At 33.4% G+C, this 25,695-nt stretch overlaps 2 protein-coding genes across 7 annotated transcripts in view; one reads left to right on the top strand and one right to left on the bottom strand.

The window, feature by feature from the left end:
• Nucleotides 1-4,522: 4,522 nt before the first annotated feature.
• On the bottom strand, nucleotides 4,523-21,942 carry LOC148625719 (uncharacterized). Its single transcript, XM_088569438.1, has 7 exons — nucleotides 21,675-21,942; nucleotides 15,870-18,683; nucleotides 15,104-15,244; nucleotides 14,278-14,392; nucleotides 11,820-11,938; nucleotides 6,897-11,061; nucleotides 4,523-5,877 (listed from the first exon to the last, which is right to left on the bottom strand). The coding sequence occupies exons 1-7, from the start codon at nucleotides 21,843-21,845 to the stop codon at nucleotides 5,783-5,785; spliced, it is 7,620 nt and encodes a 2,539-aa protein (XP_088425564.1). The 5' UTR covers nucleotides 21,846-21,942; the 3' UTR covers nucleotides 4,523-5,782.
• Nucleotides 21,943-22,126: 184 nt separating this feature from the next.
• LOC148625718 (unconventional myosin heavy chain 6-like) overlaps nucleotides 22,127-25,695 on the top strand; it is a 77,402-nt gene continuing 73,833 nt past the window's right edge. For all 6 annotated transcript variants that reach the window (XM_088569437.1, XM_088569435.1, XM_088569434.1 and 3 more), the window contains exons 1-2: nucleotides 22,127-22,270; nucleotides 23,791-23,897. In XM_088569437.1, the coding sequence (XP_088425563.1) occupies nucleotides 22,258-22,270; nucleotides 23,791-23,897 (120 nt within the window). In that variant the 5' untranslated portion in view covers nucleotides 22,127-22,257. The remainder of the gene's footprint in view (nucleotides 22,271-23,790; nucleotides 23,898-25,695) is intronic.

The following is a 25,695-nucleotide window of genomic DNA, read 5'->3' as shown; positions in this document are numbered from 1 at the left end:
AGATGCACATCGATATGCATATATATAAACATTATGCAAAGTTCGAATACTATGGCTGTTGCGGATCCAAGAACAGGTGCGCCAGGGGTACGCTCCACTCCATAAAATTATATTTTGTTTGCATGAAATCCTGATTTGTACCAAATTCTCCCCCCTCCCCAGTTCTCTTTACCCCAACCTTAAATCCTGGATACCTCTCTGTATTGAATCAGTATTTTTTTAGTTACAGATTATACGAAGTAGATACCGTCCACAATATAAAGTTACACAAATTAAGTTCAACATGATTTTAAAAATATGGGAAAATCATCGAAGTTCTCCATATATGAAGTGAACATCTTTAATATGTATAAATATTTGAGTTACAGATAGTTAGGTACCCTCTAAGCGTCTCACCCGGCTAGCTGACCTGCTTTCACTTTTGCGGACGCAAGAGAAAAGGATCAACAATAAAAAATATAAACTTGAGGATACCGGAGTCTCTAGGCCCAGATACGTGACCTCGGGACAAGGTAAAATGGTTAATTGAACTCGTATCTGCGAAGTTATCGGGTCTTCGAATTCGGTTTGATACACAAGTACTGACTATGAAATACATTATACACTAGTATGTTATTACTCTATCTATTAAGTTTTAAAATCGTAATGTTCAACCACTATACTGATCTAGTGATACAAAATGGTCCACAATTCACATTCAACGAAAAAATGCTTCGCACGTCTGGGCTTGATACATCCACAGTTTGAATATGAACGGGTGTGTCAGGCGTGGATACTGCTCACAATTGGATTGTGATTAAATGACAGATAAGATTAAGGTCAAAATGAAATAACCTTTCTAAGCACTCCTTTCGTGGTATAAAACATTATGACACAACATACTTTTACACAATATATATCAAGACATTAAGAAAGTGCTTCTTTTTGCTCCAAAAATTTCCCCAACAGGTAAAAAACTACCCCCAATATCAATCCAAGCCGTTCAGATCTTGTGGTAAAATAAGGAGCCATATACTTATACTGGAGTTGTATTAGTCAAGTTATATTTCATGAAATACTTATTTCTGTTATTTTTTTTAATTCCCAAACGGTTGTGACAATAACCCTGGGAATCAATACAAACCTTCCTCTTGTGGTCTGGAAAGAAGTCAAATCTGAAATACCAGTTCCGCTGCACATTTATAAAAAATAATCCGCTATGAACATTGCTTGCTTTTATCGCAAAATATAGCATTTGTTTTTTTAAAGGAAATTCCAATCCCGAATTTTCATATATAAATTTGTAACATTCTACAAATCAAAGAATCTCATGAAAAAGCACATACTATGTTAAGTTTTGGATTCCTCGCCGTCTTCGGGTCTCGTTTTGGAAAAAAAACGGAAGAAAATGGATTCCATTACAAAAAATAGAAACTAATATTCCTTTTTTTGCGGTCCTACACAAAATAATAACTCCCGAACCTACCCACCCACCAAAAAAATATATATACCGCAGACAAGTGTGGACACAGTATTCAAGCTTGATGCGTTCGATCAAATATTAGGGTCACGCCCCTATAAAGGTACATCTGTATAGTCACAATTCCCAAACTAAACCCAAGTCGATCCATTATAAAATTTCAGAGATCCATTCCTTAATGTCCGGGCATATTGAAAATTGCCGCTTGTTTCTGATCCTTAATTCAAAAACGGTTCAAGTACCAACTTAAAAATAAACCCATCCCTTCCTGTTGTTAAATGATTCCTTGTTCTGTAATTTCATAAAGGTTAATATATTTGTACTCAAGTGACATTATGGTCCACGGGCGCCGGACGACGATGACCATATGATTCCATTACACAGGAAAAAATGCAACAGATGCTTTCCTAGGTTTAGGACCACTACGGTAAAAATGGTAAAAATGTTTTTGTGCTTTTAAAATTATATTGAATCATACGTTTGTAATATCATATGAAAACCATTCTCTGTTTACATATGAAATCCCATTGAAATCATATAAGAACCATATGATTTTTATTTAATTGGTTTTTCATAAATTAATTCATTAGTCAGAAAGATGTTTTTTTCCATGGAGGTCCAAAACAAATGAAAAACATGACCATTTGTTTCGGTCGTATACAACATTGTGTTAGGGTGTCAAGATCATCATTTAGGAACCAATATCGTGACAGACGGGTTCATGGTTACAAAATTACCACGACACGACCAGACAAACAAATGCGATATTTTAGAGTTTTTTTTTTACAAGAAAAAATAAGGTGCTTTTACGCCGATTGGTGGACCCCAAGGCGTGTAAACCGTTTTTTTTTTTTTTTTGCTTTTAACAAATTCAGATGCTAGTAAACGAGGTACCACGAATTACAATCCTGGCACAGCAACGTTGAGTGCCGTTTTCATTTTATTACACGCACCTTATCAGCCAGCAACCGCCGCGTGTGATCAATCGCCCAGAAGTTAATCGAGATATATCACCAGTTCAATTCACACAACGTCAATGCAGTTGAAAGACCTACACGATAAAAGTAACCAGCTGATGTATAAATTCGTCTCAACGAAGACTATATTGCCGTACCATAGGACCAACCCTCTGATATTTTCTAGACTAAATTCGATCTGTATTTTAAAAAAATGGACTAAACTTTCCCGACATCAAAACAATACTACGTGAACTTAAATCTTATTTTTTAATGAAAGGTTCACCTAGATCTGATTGCAATCAATCTAGTGGTTAGATCTAAATTAACGGTAATGTAAGCTAAAACGGTATATGCAAATTAAAAACCAGTTCTGGGTCCCTAAGTTTAAAAGAAAATTGGTAAGATTTCAACTTTGATTCTGAACTTGAAATTTGGGAAAAAAAATACCGTGCTTTTTCATTCGGGTGAAGCGAATAGGCAAACACAATCAATACCAGTGGCTGATCCAGGGGTAAGAAGGGATCCAATTTTGTGCAAAACATAAATAAACAACAATCAAGGTACTATCCAAGATACCAGTGGCAGATCCAGGAGGGGCTTCCGGGGAACGGTACCCACTGTTGTTGGAATTTGTTTTGGCAAAAAATGGGTAATAGCCTGGAATCTCACCTTTGAGGACACACCCCTCCCCCCGATGACCAGAATTTATCGAAAAAGCGGCACGTAAAACTTTCTGCATGATAAAAGCCTTCAAATTACCATGAATGAAACATGCAATAAAAATAAGCTGGAAACGAAAATCATAAAAAAAAACATAAAAAATTCCGAAACCCCAGCAAAACCTAGACGAACAAAGGAGATTGCGAAGTTAAAAACATCACAACTGGAGTGCTTTTATTAGAATGTGGAAAACCATACACCCTATCTGTCTGCCATAGTGCTATACAATTGTGCAAAGTTAGAAATAAATGCTTTGACCTGTTTACAGGTACAAGGAGACAGACAGACGGACGAACACATCCAAATGTACCTGTAAATCAAATAAGAGGTTATCACAAAATGTCTCGCAACTACGTATGGCAAGGTTTAAAAGCTACTCCATTTAAAAGGAATAATAACCTGATGTCAAGTTCTACAAATGCTCCACATATGCAGCTTGATACATCCACATAGGTCTAACCCTGAAATCAAACAATATTCAATTTAAAATAGCTCTGAATAAGGAAGGTTGTTTGGCACAGAATCGAAGTGATAAAATAACTGAAATAAATAAAATATTATACAGACAAATATGTTTTTTTTTTTGCTTTTAGAAGGTATGATTAATAAAAATAAGAAAAATAACCCATGGAAATGAACAATTTACCAAAGTTGTAGGGCCATTGGTGGGTACTTCTTTTTAATTAAAAGTCCTAACACCAAATACTTATAAGTAAATCAAACTTTTACGCAAATAAAGTTTCATAACTCAAAAACATAAAATAAAAAAAAATATACAAAAATCAAAAGGGAGCTTACAGCAATGAAATCAAACAGTAACCCAAAGTTTCATATATGTCAATAGAAAGATGATCATATAAATATAAAGAATAGTATTATTTAATATTTAATAACATTTTAGAGTCTTGCAGCATCCCACATTTAATTTATTTTTTACCATGCCAATTGGATTTCCTTATCCCTCCTAAAAAAATCCTTTGTAAAGTTTTTCATTGAAGCAACTCACTAAAACCCTCCAAATAAAAAGTAAAATTACATCACCTTTTTTGCCACAACCAACTTAACTTGTATTTTTTTTCATACATGTAATATTAATGAATCTACAGTTAGTAAGTAGGGCCTTATTCTGACAATTAGTGGTGGATCCAAGGGTGTTTTAGCTGTTGAAACCCCTCTTTTGTTCTCTCTCCACTTAGTGCAAAATTAGAGTAAATATAAGCAAATAATTGCATGGAACCATAACCTATTTTCTGACCCCCCCCTTTTCAAATTCTCTGGATCCACCACTGGATAATAGTGCACCATAAGTTCAAATATATATGATCTATCAATTAGAATTCTGAAATAGTTAATCTAGTGGAGGATGGTGGAATATTTCTGAAAATGATGAATGAAAATCCTTTATTCAATCAAGCATCGAATAATGAAGATATTCAAGTGTACAATAATATTATGATCAAAAGTCCTAACCCTGTTCCAAGTTACGAAGCAGCATACCAGATAGATTTTACTTCATCGACCAGAATAGCTTACCGGTGATTTCTTTAGCATTAAAATTACACAAATTAACATCTGTTATTAGTACAAATTCACTGGTTCACCAGAGACAACTTCGTACTAGTTAAATAACATAGATGTATTAATTTTTTAAAACTTGATTATTAAACTTTTTTTCTTATTTTCTGATCTTTTAAACAATCAGTTGAAAAAAGGACAGCAAATATGTAAAGATTAAGAACCCTTTTACACTTCTTACTAACATCATAGTTTAATACTTGAACTATTACAATATAACATTTTACTACTGCATTCTTGGAGCAGGGGAACTTTTGCCTTTACATCACTGTATGGAATTCTGAAATTATGAAACATGATAAAAACATACATTATCATTTACACCAAACAATATTCTGATCAACAATTTCAAACAACTTTATACAACTAAAAAACAGACAGTAAACAGTGTTCCAAGTGGTTGTAAAGAGAACTGAAATTACATTTTATAAATTTTTTGTCATAGGAACTTATACTCAACATTTAACATTAAAATCAGAATAGTTCAATTATTTTATCTTTAACAATATTAACAACTAAAAGAACAAAAAAACATGCTTGATAGTATAAAAATACACTTTGAAACAGTGTTGGATTAATTAAACAGTCATATATGCACTTAGGACATCATCCTTACAGGTAACTTTCAGCACTACCAATCAATAAAATTCTCGGGATTTTTTTTTTTCTGCACCATTTTGCACATTTTCCCCACTAAATGTATCTGAAGATTTACTTTTTGGTAAACTACCATCTCAAATTAACATGTACCAAAAGTTTTTTATCGATACACTTGATCTTCTTCCATATCTCCTTCCAAATTCTTCTAAAAGCTAGTGGTGAGTAGTGGATAGTTACACTAAAAACTCTACAAAACTTTTTAATACCATGTGAATTTCTTGTACCATCCATTTCATCCTCAAACAATTTAAAGAGATCTGTTTCCTTGAGTATCACTGCTGAACTGGTATAAAATGTTACCAGTTCCTTTATTGGCCTTCTTAGCGAGAATTTAAATTTTTTCTGGAATTCATTTTTATTTTTAGAGTTGAAGTGTTATGGATTCTGTACACAACATTCCATGCATGGATCACAACAGATTCTCCTGGTCTGAATCACATTCATCCACTACTTCAAAGTCACTTCCCATGTCCATACTGATTCCACTCCCCTCGCTCATAGCATCTACAACAACCATTGTTACTGATATCAATCAAGAGAAATAAAGGCATAAATATAAAATATACTCAAAAAAAAAGTTAAGGACCATTTTAAATTTTTTTTTTTTCGAAGTGAATACAATCTTGATTTTAATATTTAAATTCATAGCAGAAAGTATCAGATTTGAGACAAATAAACAGAACAGAACTCAAATCTGGTACTATCTGCTATGAATTTAAATAAATCAAGATTGTAATTTTGAAAAAAGAAATTAAAAAGTGGTCCTAAACATATTTGTTGAGTATACCGGGCATATGTGGTCAATGTTATCTCTATTTTCATTGGTCTTTATGTATACACCAATAACTTAATGAAATTATTTTTAAATTAAACTTGAAGAGGAAGAAAAAAGTTACCAATTTCAATTCAATGCTATCAACTGCTCAATAATCTTTGAGGCATTTTACAAAAACTCAATGCATGTTATAAAAACAGTTATTTTTCAACAAAGAAAAGATTCCCAATAAAACTTTCAAAAACATATCATAAACACACATTTTATTTAAAAAAAAATATTGAATTTTAAGACACACACATTGCCCTTCCATAAAGTTAATATTCATAAATAGACAAGCTTGTAATAAAAATATATATTTCAAAAATCATATCATCGTATAAGAAAAATTTAATTTCAGAAGTAACATGGTTTCTGATTGAATCAAAAATTTCATTTATCACTTCATAGACCAAATTTTGTAATTTACCCTTTTAATGATTTACTCCTTGAATTTTAGTACTCAAAGTAAATTATAAGGAATGACTCTTATTTTTTAGTCTATTTGAAATAACCTCAATACCCCTGGTGTCCCCTTAAATATAACCTGCTACACAGGACATTAATTATGCACCACATTACTGAGGTTATTTCTTCATAAAAAGAAAAAAAAAATGAAAGTCGTTCCCAAAATAGTGAATTTTTAAGAAAAAAAGATGGTTAGTTGTTTTAAAATCCTCAACATCATCAACCATAATGTTAAGTATACCTTCAATGTCAAGATCAGCACTATCAGCATCAGTTTCATTGCCTCCTAGTTGAGATGACATTAGACTCAAATCCTTGTCTGTGTCACAGGCCCCAAGACTTTCATCAGTTCTGACATTCAGGCTGATTTCTACACTTTCACTACTATCTTTAACTTCTGTATCTCTCACTGGTGTTGACACTACAGGCTCCACTGTGACCGTTGGCACTGAGACTGCAATCTTCTCTATCTCTGGTGTAAATGGTGTCTGATTTTCACAGGGTTCCTCTTGTTTGGTTTCTATGGTACCAGCAGGATTCACTTGCGCTAGACTGTCAATAGCCTCCAATACAACATCGATTTTAATTTCACTAGTACTGCTAGCATTGTCTGAATCTCTATTTGAGTCATCTAGTATTTTTGCTGGGAGTATGGGATCAATATTACCAAAGTCTAAATGAATTAATTCTGAGATATTGCTATTTTTATTACTATCATTTGATGGGGCTATGGGTACAGATAATTCTGATTTTAAACTATGAGTTTCTATGGAGTCAGTATTAATTTCTTGACATAAAGTGTTAGATAAAGAGTTATTTGTGTCACTTTCTGATACTATGGTTGTATCAGTGATTGGGTCTACATTATCAACTGTTTCCTCTTTTTCTGAAACAAAATTACCAGGTGACATTTCAGTTTCCATTGGTTCATGTGTCTTTGTATCATTAATGTGGTCTAACTCATTGTCATGTTTTTCAAGGACTACAATGTCCTTATTATTGTCATTTTGCGTCACTTCTGTACTCTCCAGATCAACCCCAGTACTACTATGAACAAGATCCTCCATTTGTGTATCCTTTTCAGCATTATTTTCTGTCTGGATTTGTTCATTAACATTTTGGGTAGAAACTGAATCAGGAATGATGGATTCTGTTTGCTTTACTAATGTCGGTTGTTCTGCATCTAATTTTACAACATTTTCTGAACTATCAATTTTTTCATCTTGTAATATTGCACTAGTATCATTGTCATTGTCAGTACTGTCAACAGGAATTTGTTCTATAGAATCACCTGTTACTTGCTCTCCCTCAACTACACTTACTAAACACACATCAGACTCTTTAACATTCTCCTCTATAGAGACAGCAGAGGGGTCAGTAATGTCTTCTGACATTACTTGGGGGGTGTCTGTCTGAATGTTCAAAGATTCAGCCAGTTTGGAATCGTCTTCTTTTCCTACATTCTCAGTAATATTCGAATTGTCAGAATTTTTCACATTTTCACTCAAACCATCCGAGTTATCAACTACTTGTGGTTCAGTCAAATCTATTGCCAATGACTTGGTTTTGTCATCTTTATCTATTGTCTCACTATTTACTGCTTGCACATCTACAATGTCACCACATCTCAATTTGTCTTCTTCCACATCTTCAAGATCTGACTCCATCTTCTTTTTTGCTGCAGACCTTCCACGCCTCAATGGCCTCTTTGAAGTTACCTCAGAGTCTGTATTTTCTGAACTCTGCTCTTTGTATTCCTCAGTTACTTCTTGAACAGATTCAACTTGCTGATTTTCATTTGTAGCATCTTTCTCCTCAGTCTCTACCACTTCCTCAGAATCACTCACTTTCACACTAAATTTCCCCTTACCTCTACCCCTTCCTCTTCCCCTTCCACGACCTCTCCCTCTCTTCTGACCTCTTGCTGATTTAGCAGGCACTACCTCATCCTCTTCTTCAACTTCAATAACATCTGTTTCGGGTTCCTCATTAGATTTCTCATTATCCACAAGTTTGTCAGTTTCTGAATTTGCTTCAGTTGATGTCTCAGTTGACTTACATATTGTTTGTACCTCTTTCTTGTTCTGTTCATTTTCAGTTTGTTTAGCTATGCCACTTTCTATGTTACAATCAGTCCGTTTATCTCCATCACCTGATTTTGAACCATCTCTTTTTTCAACAGTTGAAACCTCATCACCATTTTTCCTAAACTCTGCATCTTCATTATCTGATATAACTTCCAAATCTAAATCATCTATTTTACCAACATTCTTTCTCTCTTTCTTTCTATCAACCTCCATTTCTTCATCTGATTCTCCCACTTGATCAACAACATTTGCTTCATCATGGAAATCAAAATCAACAAAATCGTCTACCTCCCCAACTTCATCAACTAACATAACATTGTTTCCTTCCATTTCATCACTTGATATATTTTCCAAATCATCTTTTTCATTTTCTATTTCAGAGTCACTCGATACATTCTCTAGTTCTTGAATATCAGATGTAAATTTTTCTGACGAGCTTGAAATATTTTCGAGTTGTGGATCATCATCAGGGAAGTCGGAATCACTGTCTACATTCTCATATTCTGGTTCCTCTTCATCAGATATAGATACAACATCATCACTCAGGCGTTTCTTTGGAACGCTCTTTTGAGATTTATCATCACTCAGGCGTTTCTTTGGAGCGCTCTTTTGAGATTTATCATCACTCAGGCGTTTCTTTGGAGCACTCTTTTGAGATTTATTATCACTCAAGTGTTTCTTTGGGGAACCCTTATGAGATATACTTTCAGTTGACTTTCTATCAGATTTCTGATCTTTTATGCCTGATTTGTCACTGGTAGATCTACTAGTGGATTTACTAACAGTAGCTTTTCTATCAGGTTTGACATCTACTGATTTCTTTCTGTAAGAACGCTTTTTGGTAGGAGACGTGACCTTTTTAATTTTCGTATCCTCAATTGGTTTTTCTTCTTCCTTAGCTTCAGAACTCAGCTCATGTAAATTGCTTAGATTCCTGATGTGAACAGTTGGTGAAGTTTTCTGAGAAGTTTGTTGATCAGTTCTTCTGGACTGAACCACCTCAATTGCAGTAGTGCTTTTATTTTCTATTTTATCCTCTACTTTCTTTGGAGCTCCAATAACTTCAATTGGTTTGGCTTCCATGGTATCATCAGTCGATGATTTTTCCTGATTATCACTGATAACAATAGTTTCTGTTTCCATATTTTCAATTTTATCAGCCTTTACTTCAGTTGTATCACGTCTAACTTCCATGACAACATCTTCATCACCACTGTCCTCAGATTGTGAATCAAGGGATATAACTACAAGATCAGAGTCTTTGGCTTGTTTCAATGGTACAGGCTTGATCTCATCTGGAATAACTGCAGCTTTTTTGGGTTCGATTTCATCATCAGAAACATATGTGATATTAGCCTGGGAATCAATTTCAACCAAATCATCAGCTTTTACAGTAGATGTGGGTTTTTCATCAGTATCACATATAACTTTCTTATCATCTGAGAAATACAATGTATACATCTCATCCGAAGATGATGTGGCCATCTTATCAGTTTCTTTTGTTTCTGTTGGTAATGACAAGTTCTGAGAAGGAGGTGGTGGGGGTTTCACCTCACCTACTAATTTAGTTTCGCTTGGATCTATGCCAAGGATTTCCAAGTCATCTTTTTCTTCAGAATCAACCTCCATTTTGGTAGCTTCATCTAGTGATTTTTCTTTTCCATCTTCCTTTACCTCAGCCTTTGGAGTTTCATTTTTAACCTCTAACTCTTTAACCTTTTTAGCCATGACCTTTTCAATGAGATGTTCAGCAGTGACCACTTTCTTGGGATCTGAAACCACTGGTATCTTTTTATTGTCACCAACTGTAATAAAATCATCCAAAGCTGCAGGTTCTTCATCTTCACATGATGGTCTTTTTACCTCACTGACTTTAATTGGTTGAGCCTTTTGTTCCTTAGTTACAGGATTCCATGGGGGTAATACAGGATTTTTTTTCTGAACCTGAGGTTCCTGTGGTTTAATACTTCCCTTATTAAGGATATTGATTTGTATTTTCCCTTTTTCCTTGTCACCCTTTTCCTTCTCCTCCTCAGTCTGACTTTGCTCTTTTTTATTCTGAGAAGACCCCTTTTCCTCATGTTTAGTTTTTATATGTTTGTCCCATATGGCCTGAATTTTCTTTTTCTGTTCAAGCTTCTTAGCTTCTATAGCAGGGTCCTTTTCTTCTTTGATGACAGGAGGATTTTCTTGCTGTGGTTCTTGCTTTGTTAGCGCAGACTTCTCTTTTTTCAGTTCCTCCTCCTTTACCAAGGATATTCCAGCAGCTTTGTCCAAGTTCAGACGTTGTTCATAGAATGGATTATCTTTGATATATTCCTAAAATGAACCACCAAATAATTAAGCGATAACAGCAATAGGGTGTTTGTAAAATACATGCAATAACATTTGACATGAAATAATTTGTACAAATGATTTTAACAGCTTACTTTTAATTAATATAAATACAATAAAATGCATGGCTTGTCATTCTAAAGAAGCCTTGAGATCCTCTGTAGAGGCTTTTAAAAATAAATTATTTGTGTTTTGTTTGAGTTAAACTTAGTTGACTTGGTTTATGTTATTAATGTAAAAAGTTTACAGACAACAGACTCAAAGTGATGGCATGAGCTCAAAAAAGTGCAAGTACTAGAACATTATTTTCTAATACTATATCTATCCTAATCAAGCTATAGTATTACTACTGTGCAAGCATATTTTCCAGTAATTTTTCTACTGTTATGGGGAAGGGAACAGGGACCAATGGGAGAAAGTTTGGTAAAGTTGTGACTTTGGCAAATAGTATTTCAAAGGCAAGAACTTTTTTGCATTTTATAAATAATAAAATAATTACAATCCTTGGAAAACGCTTTCCATCAAGTTAAAGATGCAGCTGCCGATATACACTGAACGGTCAGAAATTTATAAATTAAATATTATGATATGAAAACGATGTTTTAGGTCATAACTAGGAATTCTACAACTGAAATTTGGAAAATTCTGGGGATACATGTACATGTATTTTTCTTTGGGAATGGGGTTGAAATTTGGAACAAAAATAAAAGTAGGAAAATCACTGTTGTCAAACTATGAAATACCTGATACTTCAGATAGTGGCTATCTAATTTGATATGGTGTTCTGCACTCATGTCATCTCCAACAAGCTCCTTGCACAGGTTACAGAAGTATCCCTTGATGGCCATGAAGAATTCTTGCCCTGTTCATAAAAATAATACAATAATTAGATTTCTTTACAAATATTTAACATAAAAACATATTCAATCCACCACTGCCTTGGATAGTGAGAATAATTCTATACCTTACACACCTCTTGAATGAAAACCTGACATTTTAAAACAAATTCAAACCTGAAAGTCAAGTATTAAATTTTCATGAAGCAAATTATAGTGTCCTTCTGAAAATTCCAAACTGAAAACAGTTAGGTTCACAATGTACTTGTATATGATTAATGTACATAATAATTTTAATTACACATGAAAACGGGTTTTCTTGATTTCTATTTATATACCCATACAGTAGGATATCCTTGATCTAAATTAGCATTCAGTTCTGTTTATGCTAATTTCTGATAATGCATATTTTGGCTGTTAGTCTCTCGTAAGAACCTATTATTTAAAACTTCACAAAATTCTGGATTTTACACATCATATTCCAAAAATATGGCCTTAATATTTGATAAAATATGGACAATCCATTAAGGAGTAATCAAGGGAACCAAGGTTATAGCGGTAATCAAAAGAATGTATAAGTATACTCTGTGCTTCTTTTAAAAAACTGAAAACAGAAAACTTTGAAAAGCTATAATCTACAAGGTTAATTCACAGAATGCAAAAAGTTAGGATTTCCTTGATAGTATACTGATAGGGCTAATCTAGTAAACATACAGCCAAAGAAGTATATAACTTCTATCCTTTGATCTACCAAGTAGATAAATCAACAACACAGTCGAATGAAACATAAAAAAAAAACTTCTACATGTGGTGACAAGAAAAAAATTATATCTTCAGCAGGTATGTTTACTGTTATATGAAATGGACCAAACAAATATCCAATTTTCTTACACAATTTTTGGTGGGTTTAACATTAAGCGATTTTTATGCAAAATGGTATATGAAAAAAAATTTCTTATTTTGGTAGATGCTTAGAGGTGCACAAAGCACCTACGCGAAGAAAAAATAATTTGTTGAATTAATTTTTGGCATTATTAGACAGACAGCTATGATACGCTAAAAGAGCACTCCATCAAAACTACCTGCTATACAGCATATGGCCACAAGAGTACATTTAAAGTTGTTCATTGTAAAAGCTATATATATATTAAATACATTGTAGGTTTAGAAAGAAAGTAGGCACAAAGAAAACATCTTAATGCCTAATTTCAAATCATATTATGAAGGACAAATAAATTTGTTCTGGATTTTTTTTTCTGTCTAAGAACAAAAAAATGCTGACATGCAAAAATATAAGCATACATGTATCTTAAGACAATAAAAAGTTACAGCCTGGACACAATTTGTTAAATATGAATACATGGACAAAATGATCACTAAGTGTGCACCAGAATTAAGTTTAAACTTAAATGAATGACATCCATCCCCCTTTTTTGGCTTTATACTCATTAGTTCACAAAGAAAAGATTACAATCCTACAATGGTACCATCTACAATCACTTAAAAAACTAATGAACCTATTTTGTTTGACAGAAAAAAAAAAACAATAGTAGTTGTCGTGGTTGTGTAAGAAACCAAAGCAACCATCATTAAATAGTAAAAACAACAAAAAAAAATATTTAATAAGAATTTTCACGCAAAATGAAGAAATGTACACAAATTATTTACCTCACTGAATATTTTTCAGACCTCACCAACCAACTGCAGATTCAGTTTAAGTGTATTCATTAATTTAAAAGGGATGAAAGTTTTCACCCCAAAATGAAAAAGAATCCTCCTTTTGCTCAAAAGGATATGTATACCTGGTTTGAGAGTAGTTCTCATCTAAAAACTGGCATAAGTAATTCTTGCAAATAGGCCAATTTGGAAAAGATTGTTAAAATGACAATAAGATATTTCATAAATAGATCAACATGTAGTGAGTACTGTATCAGTAAAAAAAGTTCCAATGGCAATATTGGTGAGGTACACTAGATGTTGGGCAACTATTCTTCCAAGGTAGTTACTATGATGTAATCTTTGTTAACCTGATCAGAGGAAAACTTTCTACCCTTTCAATGGTTGTCAACAATAAAAGAACAAATCTGTTCCGTGTATTGAGTCAATACTAATGTAATGCTCAAATATGGTAAGAAATTTGAGCCAGACATCATAACTCAGTACATTTTTACCATTATTTTTTACATTAATAATTACATGTATGATGTATGTGAGATTTGAACAATTCAGGAATATAAAATAAAATACATAAACTGCACATAATGATCAAGAAAAACCACACTTGTGGGACACAGACACATTGGACCATGTAAGTGTCCCAAGTGAGGTTGTACAGCAAATGACATTTGTAGAATGATTTCTGGACCTTTGATTGGCGAGACTTCTACTTTAATATCATCTTTGTTGGCTGTCTTTTCTTTTGACGGTTTGTCTGATCTCAATTCATCTGGTAACCAGGGTCTATCATACTTGTTCATCAGCTACAAGAAAGAACATAAATATTTCTAATACTGGTACATTGCATTCATGTTTACATAAACAAATAATCTCCAATCATTTATATTTTATGTAGTTAAACCTGTCCAAACATTCCCTCTTTTGTACAGAACACTTCGTAAATAGATACAACTTAGGCCAAAATTAGAGTGACACAGGATCAAAATGCATGGAATATAATACATGTAAAATTCAGGGCTAAAATTTACATGTAATTGGTCTATTGGAAAGACAGTTTCTAATTAATTTTCTAGGTCTGGTTTAAACAGGTTTCACCGTATCAAATCAAATTAAATAAAAAAAGATCTTAAATGTCAGTCCCTGTAAGAATCAGGCAGTGGGTGAAACATGGCATGAAAAAACATGTTGAAAGTTTTGTCAATTTGCACCATCAGAATCAAGGAAAAAGACAAGATTTTCCATATCACTCTGATAAAAAGAATTAAAAATTCACTGAAATGCACAAAAAATGAACATTTCAAGGGCAGATAACTCCGTCAAAAACCTCATTTTTCTAACATTCCATTGAAAAATTTGTGAGCAAATCCAGTGATACAGAGATCAAATAACAGTCTTTTCAAATTGAGAAAGCATCCTTGGGTGAAATTGTATTATCAGATTGGTGAGGTTTTGACATGCATGTTTCTGATTTTTCCCATTTTACCTGATTCTTACAAAAACTTACTTAAACTTACACTTTGATGTTTTTTCCCATGTAGATGTTGCAGCATGTTGGTCAAATTGCTACACACAATATTGCACACTCTACACCAGTGGTTCCCAGGGTCAAAGAACTCATACTTCACTTTCTTAATTGGCAAAGGTTTGAAAGTATCCTACAAATAAAATAATTTGTGTTCTTAAACAATGTGTTTGTTTTGGAACATCCAGACACTTTATCAGTTGCAGCAATGTGCATTTCAAACAAGATTACAAGTATAGAAAACTGTCTATTTTGCCTTAAAATCAACAGACTTATCAAAGCTAACAGATTTCTTAGACATTGTTTACAGGTGTATAGCATACCATTAGCTCAACAGGGCTTAGGATACTGTACAACAGTAATAGATAGGAGAACTTTCTGACATTCAAACTGGTTCTTAATTGATTTAGTCTTTAAATAGGTTAAGCTAAATGATCTATATAAATATCTTAAAAATTTTACCCTTTTTCTTTGACTATTCCTTAATTCTTTTAAAAGAAAGATAGAACACAGGACTGCAATTTCATGTGAACCCTGAAAACCATTGCCACATAAATATATTATGGCATGCACATTTTTGGCAATACATGTAAGTCACTGTGAAAGTATTATTATTTCTGTGGTACAAAGTTTTGTGGTTTTCGTGTATTTGGTAAACCACGAAATTTGGTTCCAACGAACAGGAAACTTCCCATTTGTTTGTATGAAAGAATTGTCAAAGTACTTTCACAGTAATTTAAACATAGGAAATCACATACCTTTTCTTTGATCTTTTCTTGGGTTTCTTTAAAATCTTTGATGGCTGTTTTCACATCTTTACTCTTGCCATCAGTCTGCTTCATAGCCCCTGATGAATTATTATCTTGCTTCAATTTATCAGATGTTGGGGTTGTCTCTTTCTTTTTAGGAACAACCTGTGATGGCTTATCCTTGGACTTTGAATCAGAAGATCTTGAATCTGATGAACGACTACGATCTAATCTGCTATCAGTCCTAGGTTTTTTGGCACGAGATTCTGATGCTTGTGGTGAGTGTCTACTTGACGATGATGATTCTCTGGATCTTTTAGGAGTAGAAGTGGAATCATTTTCATCGACGGATGCCTCTTTTAAAATCTTTGACTTTTCCTCAGTTTCTTGTTTAAGTTTGGTTATCTGTTTAGAAATTTCATCCTGTAGTTTGCTATTTTGCATTAAAATTGGATCTTTATGGCCATCTCTCTGTCTTCTTCTTTTTCTCATCAGCTCATTCTGCTGTTTACGCAATGATGACAATTCCTGTTCTAAAATTTTCATTCGTTGAATATTTTGTTCTTTTTCCTTTTGAACCTTCTCTCTTTCCTTTGAAGTCAGTATAACTTTGGTGATAACTATCTGCTCTCTGTCACTCATTTTGGGACTAGGCTTTGGGCTTGGTTTCTCTGATGTTTTCTTTACAACTGTTTTAGTTTTTGGTGGCATCACTGTTCTGTTAGAACTTGAAGTTGTAGAACTAACAACACTACTGCTACTTGAACTGCTCTTAGATTTTCCTTTTTCCACCTTTTTGACTTTCTTTACAACAGTAATAGTTTTAGTTTCACTTTTCCTTGGAGCTGGTTCAACCAAGTCTTTGGTACCAGTAAGTTCAACTGTTTTCAAATTTGACTGCTTCTTTTGAAAGGTAGGTTTAGCTATTGTAGTGCTAGATGTTAAGTCCTTTACCTTTGAAGAATCAGAAGTTGTAGTTGGAGGTTGAGTCCCATAAGGTGGATAGCCAGGTGGATAACCATAAGGAGAAGCATATGGAGGCCTTGGAGGCATGAATCGAGGGAGACCAGGTGGTGCACCCCACATGGATGGATGACCAGGTGGTGGCATACCATAGGGTGGTGGTGTGGTATATGCTGTTGGTGGTGGAGCATACGATGAAAACCCTGAAACAGCATATGGTGTTGTTGATGGGTATGGTGTTGCAGTTGTTGTTGTGACCCCATATGAGGCTGGCATAGTTGAAGATGGATATGCACTGGATGACACTGAGTATGGTGCTTGAGAAGAAGTAGGTGCTGCAGAGTATGGAGGTTGTGATGTTGATGTTGATGGTGCAGACGGCCTACTTTTATCCTCGTACGAATCTCTTGAATAACTTCTATCACTAGAGGGTTGAGAGTCCCTTCTTTCTCTTGATGAATCTCTTACAGGTAGTGTTTTGGGTTTATCACTAGTAGGCGATGTCATTTTAGCCTCTCTTAACAAAACATCTACCATAGATTCTTGTTTACTTTTGCTGGGAAATATTTCTTTTTTCATGTCATCTGTAAACTCTCCTCCCAAGAATGAAGAAGCTTGATCAATTCCATATTGGTGATAGTCTTCTTTTGGCTTTGGTGGTGTAGGATGAGCCTTTTCTTGCATTCTCTTAGACATTTCAAAATCAAATCCGATTGACTTCAGGATATTTTCTATTGTTGGGTCATATTTTGTCTTCTTGTCGGTAGGAGAACTACCAGACTGAGGTGCAGGAGGATAAGGTGTAGTCGGAGTCAGATTAGAAGAACCTCTTTGACTGGCAAACATACTCAACAAATCTGCTTCTTTCTTTTGTTGTTGTGTTTGGGCTCTTTCCTGATAGTCAGTTGATTGTCCATACTGTGGAGGATATCTAACATCTGATGGTGGATAGCCACCTGAATAAGTACTTGTTTGATGAGCTATATTTTCTTTACGATATTCAGATGAGTCTCTTTTACTACCTTCTTTCCTGTTTTTCTCTTCATCCTCACCATAGAGAAATCTTTCCTCATCTTCTATATCCATATATGAAGACATACCTGGCAGACTAGATAATGATTTTTGTGCTGATTTTTTAACCTGCCCATGGCCATATGGATCTGAAGAAACAGAAGATGGAACTGAAACTGGGGCAGAGGCTCTAGTGGCAGCTGAAGGGTCAGGTGCACTCTTCTTTAGAATGGATTTCAAAGGCTTTGGTTCAGCACTACCTGGTTGCACTGGCATAGTCCCATATGGAGTAGAAGAGGTATAAGATGCAGCATAAGCATCTGGAATTCTGTACCTTGGTGGTGAATATTGGTCTCGACCATAGGAGGAGCGATCTTTCTCATATGATGATCTATCTGAATGTTGATGTCGAAGATCATCATAAGAATCAGACCTTCCTCTATCTTCATGTCGGTCTCTTTCACTTCTGTACTCTTTTTTATCTCGATCACTATAACGATCATAGGATCCATGTCTTCTGCTGTCATGATCTCTGCGATCGCGATCACGGGAAGACGACCTTCTGCCACGATCACGGTCATATGAAGATTTCCATTCTCGTTCATATGAATCAGACCTTCTATTACAAGGACTATCATACCTGTCTCTCTTATGATGTCTATCATCATCTCTTCCATAAAGTTCATCATATCTGGCATCAGAATGGTATTTCATGTCATCATATGATTCGTTCCTCTTTACTGGTGGCCCAAGTCTATCTGACAGTGGACTTCTGGAATGTCTGTCTTTGTAGATTTCATTTCCTACAGTTATTCTTAGGGATTCACAAGAGGGTGACATGTCACCTCTCTGAAAAAAAAATCAAGTATTACAGTATATATAAAATCAAGCAACTAATTTCAGTATGTTAATAAACCAAAAAAATAAATAAAAAATTGACATATTATACAAATATATATTTATAATATGTCTTTACTTCAGTAGATAAACTAAGTTGAAATAATGTTTCGAGATGTTCCCACATATTAAAGGTGAACTCTATTCAAATTTACATGCTGGTCAATAGAAGGAAAATAGCTACCAATACATTGTATGTGATTTAAACTGTAAATTAGTGGACCATATTAAGTGGATCTCCTGTGTTTGTCTACCGGTATTTTGCCATCTTCTGCAGAATTGACAAAAGTAAGGTTATTTTTTTTATTTAATTTTACAAAAAATTAACGCAACTTTCTCAAACATGTACATGTACCTTCAGTGATGCTATGTTTCATTTTTTTTAAATACACAGGTTATTCTGTAGTCAGAAGGAAATTTGTGTTAAAATTGTTTGCATGCATTATACCTGATTGACACCTCCTCTGAACACTTACAAATGTCTTTGTGCAGAAAGGGGGGAGAGTAAAATGAATAACTAAATAACGAACTTGACAATATTATAGGACAATTAAAGGGTGATGGTACAAAAGTAATTGCTAAAATGCATTTTGATATCTTTAAGTTTGAATATTCTGATCAGGTTTAATTGACATGATTCTAAGTTACAAAATTGTATATGAAGGACATAAATTTGCTTGATTGTATTGACTTCTATGAAGTTACATGTAGGTGTCCTCTTGTTTAAAGAGGGTGACTAGAACTCCACCTTGGAGGTTTAAAGAAGGCTAAGTTTTCTCACACATATCATTTCAAAGTGAAATCTTGGTTTTAATTGAAATCAAATTGTAATTAGCAACTTGAAGGTTTTGTATCTTGGTATTTTATCTTCATTGGTATGTTCAATGTCAAATGTACATGCACATAAACACCAGCTGGTAATTTTGCAGTACATCTAACAAGCAAATTTCAGTTACAGTCGAACTTCACTCGCTTGAACTCGGATGGCTCGAACACCCGGGATTTCTCGAACACAATTCAAAGTACCAAAATTTTCTCCTATATAATCAATATAAATAACCATGGATTTCTCGTACACTCGAACTGACTAGTTGGTCCGTTCGGTAGTAACTCTTAGAGAATAACCATCACTAACTTGAACTCGTCAGCCATTTTGTCAGCTTGGATAATAAAAGGTGTGAAAAACTGAAACCCTATCATTACTCAGTGTCATTTTAGTTAATTACAGGTAATACTTAAGTCATCACTAATTAGGTAGTTTTGAACTTAACATAGTACTGATTAAAGTTCAAGAATGTTCCGAAGTCGGTATGATGAAAGCATGAAAGAAAATCAGATGAAACAAATTATTGACCAAGGAACTCGAACTCTGAACGTTTTTAAAAGTGAACACAGCATTTTTATTGTCCACAAATCAACATAATCTTCCGAAAGGGAATGAAAAGGATCCATAAACTAACACATCTTCGTAAGAAGTAAGCAATTTCTAACGATAAAGTCAAACTAGGACCAGCAACGAAAAAAATTCAGAAATATTTGAACTTCAATTTCTCAAACTCCCAACAACTCGAACACATTTCAATGGTCCCTTGGAGTTCGAGCTATCGAGGTTCGACTGTAACTTGAAATATGTTCTTTACATGACTCTGAACTAATAAACATGTATATGCAGGTTTTAATGTGCCTGTGAATGTGTACATGTACATGTAAATGTTAATGAACTGTAAATAAAGAATATTCAAATTAACTTAATATTTTTTGGTTAATTTACAACCAGATACATGTATCTTTGTCAATAATTAAGTAAAATTGAATTTGATTACATTTCAAATAAATTCAGATTTTTAAAACATCATGTGGAGATAAATGCATGTTTGTACAACTAATAAAACAAAATACAGTTTTCTAATTATATTTTTTTAAAACAAGTAATTAAACAACAAAAAAATCTATGAAGATATTTCAAAAATCGTAAGTAATAAATATATAAATTGACACATACAAGTCATAAAACAATTCTAATTAATATTAAAATGCCAAAACTATCTCTCCATATAAATGCATGCATAATCAAAAACTAATGCATCCACAAATTCCTTAAAAATTTAATAATCATGAATATTCAATTAAAAATACTTGTCGATTTCAAACCCTACATTGTACATAAAAAACTTCTTTTTAATACAATATTTGTAACTTAATCTATTTATTTATATGTTAATTCTAAAATAATGAAGTGAGCCACCTGTGTACGATAATTAACTGTACAGGTAACACCCCAGTAGGTCCATGTACCTGTTCAGTTAGTCATTTCCTTTTTTATATTGGATAAAGGTGATGCTTGGGGAATGGGAGTCCTGTTCATAAGAAGCAAATAAGCAATAAAAACCGGGTTTGGATGCAGCTATGCTGCGAGCTGTACTGTAGGATATAGACAATTTCAACCTGCAAGTTCCAAGAAGCAGTTGAAATGTGGTAGCGTATTCTGTTTAATCCCTAACTTTCTGTAATATCTTTCGGACTCCCAGCCCTACAAATCAGTATCCATATATAAAAAAAGAGGGCTGCAGGATCAGAGGTATTTTGGACTATCAGAACTGCTTCATTCTGTACACATCATACATAAATTTGTATATGAGGCCATTTGGAAATAATCCAGATAATCATGATGTTTGCTAGGATATTATTGTTAATCTGATACTCATGCCCAAAGGAGGTGATCAAGCAAAGTCCCATAGTCTTAGAAACAGCATAATTATCCCAGATTAATAGTAATGGCACACTCCAGCTGCATTACTAGTTATTTAGTTATTAATATTAGTATTACATTAACCGTTCACCCAGGGCCCAGGGATTATGGAAGGTAATAGTCTTCTAAACCACTGTAGAAATACATTTTACTTATGGTAGAATTGTGATAGCACAAATGGAAACTATAAAGACCTGTGGGCCGAGTCTTTCCATAGCAGGTCTTTTTGACACTGGCGATCGGGAGCGATCACGGTCCTTTCTGGAGTAGTCATCAGGCCGCTTTTCTCTGCGGGTAGTTGCAGATAAAACGCCTCCAGTGTGCTGGCTTCCACTACGACCTTTTCCCTTTCCCATAAATACCATATTGTTTGAATTATTACGCTTTAAAGGGAGTATCCAGACACTCAAACACTAAGTTCTCAAACTTCTCATGCACCCATTCACATTTTCTACTTAATACGCATGCGTAGAAGTATACAGCTTGAATGTCGTAATATTAGAAAAAAAATGTTTCAATTTCCATAATATTTCTCATGTGTTCAAAATTTTCGATGTTAATAACATAAGACAAAATATATTCTATCTATTCTAATGAGAAAGCCAATATATTTTTTGTTATTATCGTATGTTACGACAACCGTGCAACGGACACACTAGACTGAAGCAGTCGACTTATTCATTGTCTGAGTCAGTGTGTATTGATGAAGCTGTTTAATCATAAAGGATGTAAACGGTGTCTTAAAAAGAAAATTGAAATTGGCCAAAATTTAGCACTATGGCTAAGCACGGTAAGAACTTAAACGGCAAAATACAGAGTATTGAGTAATCTTCTTATTTATTTTAAAATTCATCAAGACATCATGTTCCATGAATTCATTTTTCAAAATTTGTAACTTGGGACAGGGAGTGTTTATTAGCAACAACATATAGTCCCTGCTTGGGTATAAGCAAACTGTACCTATATGCACAGGAAGGAACTAAAACATTTAAACATTCCATCTTTTCAACTTACTTTAGCTCTAGAAATCACTAGAAGTTAGAACCCAGAAGTTATGCACATGCATTACTACTGAACATTTGGATACAATGTAGGTCTCAAACTGTAAACTGATTAAGACAATTTGTTTCTTTTTTTTGTCAGTAAGGCATTTACAATGAATTTTTAAAGGTTCATTTCCTGTATTTTAAGCTTATTGAGCTCTTAGTAATTTTAGTCAATATGTAAACTCATTTTAAAATCAAATTTTTTTTTTTAGTCATTTTTTGCATACTTTTTGTCATGTACACACAGTTTTTTGTCATGATATGGTATCATAAAAAAATAGATGTATATTTACAATTGAATTCAATTCTATTATTGTACAGTTGTATTGTACATGTATTTTTGCAATCATTAATTTTATTATTTCACATTGTAATGCAAGACATGGGGAACTTTTAAATTATTTTCCCTTAAAATAAGTCTTGGGTACAGAAACATGTCTCTCAACGTTAAGGTATATGGGTACATGAACATTTGTATTATAATTGTAGTTGAAGATGAGGTGCACACATATGTACTTGTAACCATAAGTTTGGCTTGTCCATTTTCAGAAACTGCATTTATTCTTTTAAAGTTTAATCCCACATACAAATGCATGTATAATTATCATTTTAGACAATATCCTTCATATACATTGTATGTTTTAATTTTCTGGGACTGACAGGTCTATTTTGTGTTTTGGGTACATGTGTATTGAGTTGAATCGTTTCTTACAAAAGCCGATTTTAAGAATTCATTTAGATATTTTAATGGTATAATGACTTAATTTTTTTTGTTAACCCATCTAATGCTTTGAGAACTGAGATGGTTAGGAACAAATGTACATTACAATTATTTTCTTGTAAAACAGTGGTTGAAAAATATCACTAAGATATATTATTTCTTACAAGGAGATTTAAATGACAATTTACTATTTGCTTTCCAAGCTGTCACTTTTCTACATGAAAATTCTGTAGTGAAATGAAACATTTAAAAAAAATGTTTAAGTATATTTTACCCTTGCTTTCTTTAAGGCATTACTTTTATTGCTGTCTAGATTCTGAAAAAAAACCATTTATTTAAAAATGCAAATGGTTTTAATTTAAATCTGATAGTACATTTAAGCATTTGGTCACTGTTACACAATTTAAACAAAATACAATATACATGTAGTGCCTGAATTGCATCCTCATTTTATTAACACATCTTTTGTAGATCGTTGCTTTGATCTGTACTTTCAAACTCTGCCATTGTGCTTGTTGATTAATTATAGTTCCTTTTTTTCAGGAGTTAGACCAGAAGATGGAGTGCGGGACATGATTATTATCAGTGATATTGATGAAAATGGGATTAATATCAATTTAAAAACTAGATACAAACAGGATAAAATATATGTATCCTTTTAACATGTTTTGTTGTATTGGACATACAATGAACAAGTACTAGTGTGTATTGTACTGTTGATATTTAAAGGAATCTGTTGCAAGTGTTATAATTTCCTTACATTAAACACATACTGTTGATAATAAGATTGACAAGGATGTTGACAAATAAAAGCCAATACATTTACATGTAAAGGATGACAATTTACACCACATAACATTAATTAATTTCAGGGGATAGAGTTGGTTATCCCTTGATTGAATGACTGTGAAATCTTTCAAACTTTCGAAATACATGTAGCTACAAGTTTAAATCTCACTGCTAATTTTCCAGTTAACAACACTTACATTTACATGCATGTAAGACATTTCATCAGGTAATGGTCATTCAATCAAGGAAAGACCAACTCTGTTCCCCAAAGTTAACTACAATGTACATGTATTCTAGACGAAAATGTCAATATGGTTATATTTTCCAACATTACTAAAACTTCTCGTTGTTATCATGGTCTGCATGCACTTATAAGACTTGTTAAATTATAGATGCTATACAGTAAAACCTATCCAAACCAAACCCCTAAAATTTGTTCAGTTTACTAAGGTTATCAATGTACTTTAACTGATATAAAGGGTCTGTAAAAAGAATTTAGTCAAGACAGATTTTCAGATTATTTAGGGTTTGGTATAGACAGGTTTTCAGATTATTCAATGTTCAGTTTAGACAGGGTTTCAGATCAGTCAGGGCTCAATTTTGACAGGTTTTCAGATTATTCAGGGTTCAGTTTAGACAGGTTATCAGATCAGTCAGGGTTCAATTTTGACAGGTTTTCAGATTATTCAGGGTTTGGTTTAGACTGGATTCGCTGTATGTACTCATATTAAGGTTAAATAGTACATAATAACACCTACTTCATAGTTTTATTACCAAACAAAACAAAATGATCTTTAAACCTGAATACCTGAGTATGATATATTTTCTTTTGGGATAATGGTATAATGATTAGTAAAAAAGATCTAGTAGTTAAGTGGCACTTATATGTAATACAGTACCATGTACATGTGTCAAGTACATGTAGAAGTTACATTGTATTTGACCTTATAAGGTTACAGGTACATGTATTGCATTCCGGTCAATATGTCAGACAGACTGTTCATTAGATTTGAAAGGTGTAGAAAATGATTAATTAGGTGGTAACACATAGGTACATTACCCATCATATATTTGTCTAGTTAACTGTCCTCATTGAATCTCAACTACATGCATTTGTTATTTTTAAATAATGACATGTTTATAACTAACAGTAACATTGAGCTTCATCTTTGTTAGACTTTGCAGAACTGTAACACTTTATATTTTGTATGTACCAAGTTTGCTACTTGTAGCTGAAGCATTAAAAAATTAACACCTACAAATTTTTGGATTGATTATATACCGGAGTTAAGAATAATGTCAATGTACCTTTACTTTACAAATGTACAATAGACTGTCCAACTGTTAGTCTTTTTCCTTTTTGAGATAGATTTTAATGTAGCTTCTAAATATGAAATACATGTACATGTAGAGGTATAACCAGTGATATTCATTTTACTTGCACTTCCTTTCTCAATTTTCAAAGGACAATTTTGTTTTTTTTTCGGCTGGGTAGATGTACACATACACTTGTACAATGTAGTAAAAAAGAAAGAAATAGGTTCTGGTTTAAAATGTTGATACATATACATGTACATTTAATTGGCTCAAGCACTCTTTGTACTATTATATATTTAGGCATTGGTATTCTTGTTGCAATGTACATGAGCACTAAACAGA

Source organism: Perna viridis, chromosome 2 (assembly GCF_037379345.1).
Source record: "Perna viridis isolate PV_CMFRI_1.1 ecotype Kerala chromosome 2, ASM3737934v1, whole genome shotgun sequence".
Taxonomy (NCBI): Eukaryota; Metazoa; Mollusca; class Bivalvia; order Mytilida; family Mytilidae; genus Perna; species Perna viridis.
The sequence above is the reverse complement of the archived record's forward strand: the minus strand, read 5'-3'. Positions and strand labels throughout refer to the sequence as shown.

Coding starts and splice junctions, on each gene's coding strand:
- LOC148625719 (XM_088569438.1), bottom strand. CDS start 21,845: ATGGTATTTATGGGAAAGGGAAAAGGTCGTAGTGGAAGCCAGCACACT. Junction 11,062..11,819: donor GCCACTATCTGAAGTATCAG/GTATTTCATAGT, acceptor GGTTCATTTTAG/GAATATATCAAAGATAATCC. Junction 5,878..6,896: donor TGCTGATCTTGACATTGAAG/GTATACTTAACA, acceptor TGGTTGTTGTAG/ATGCTATGAGCGAGGGGAGT.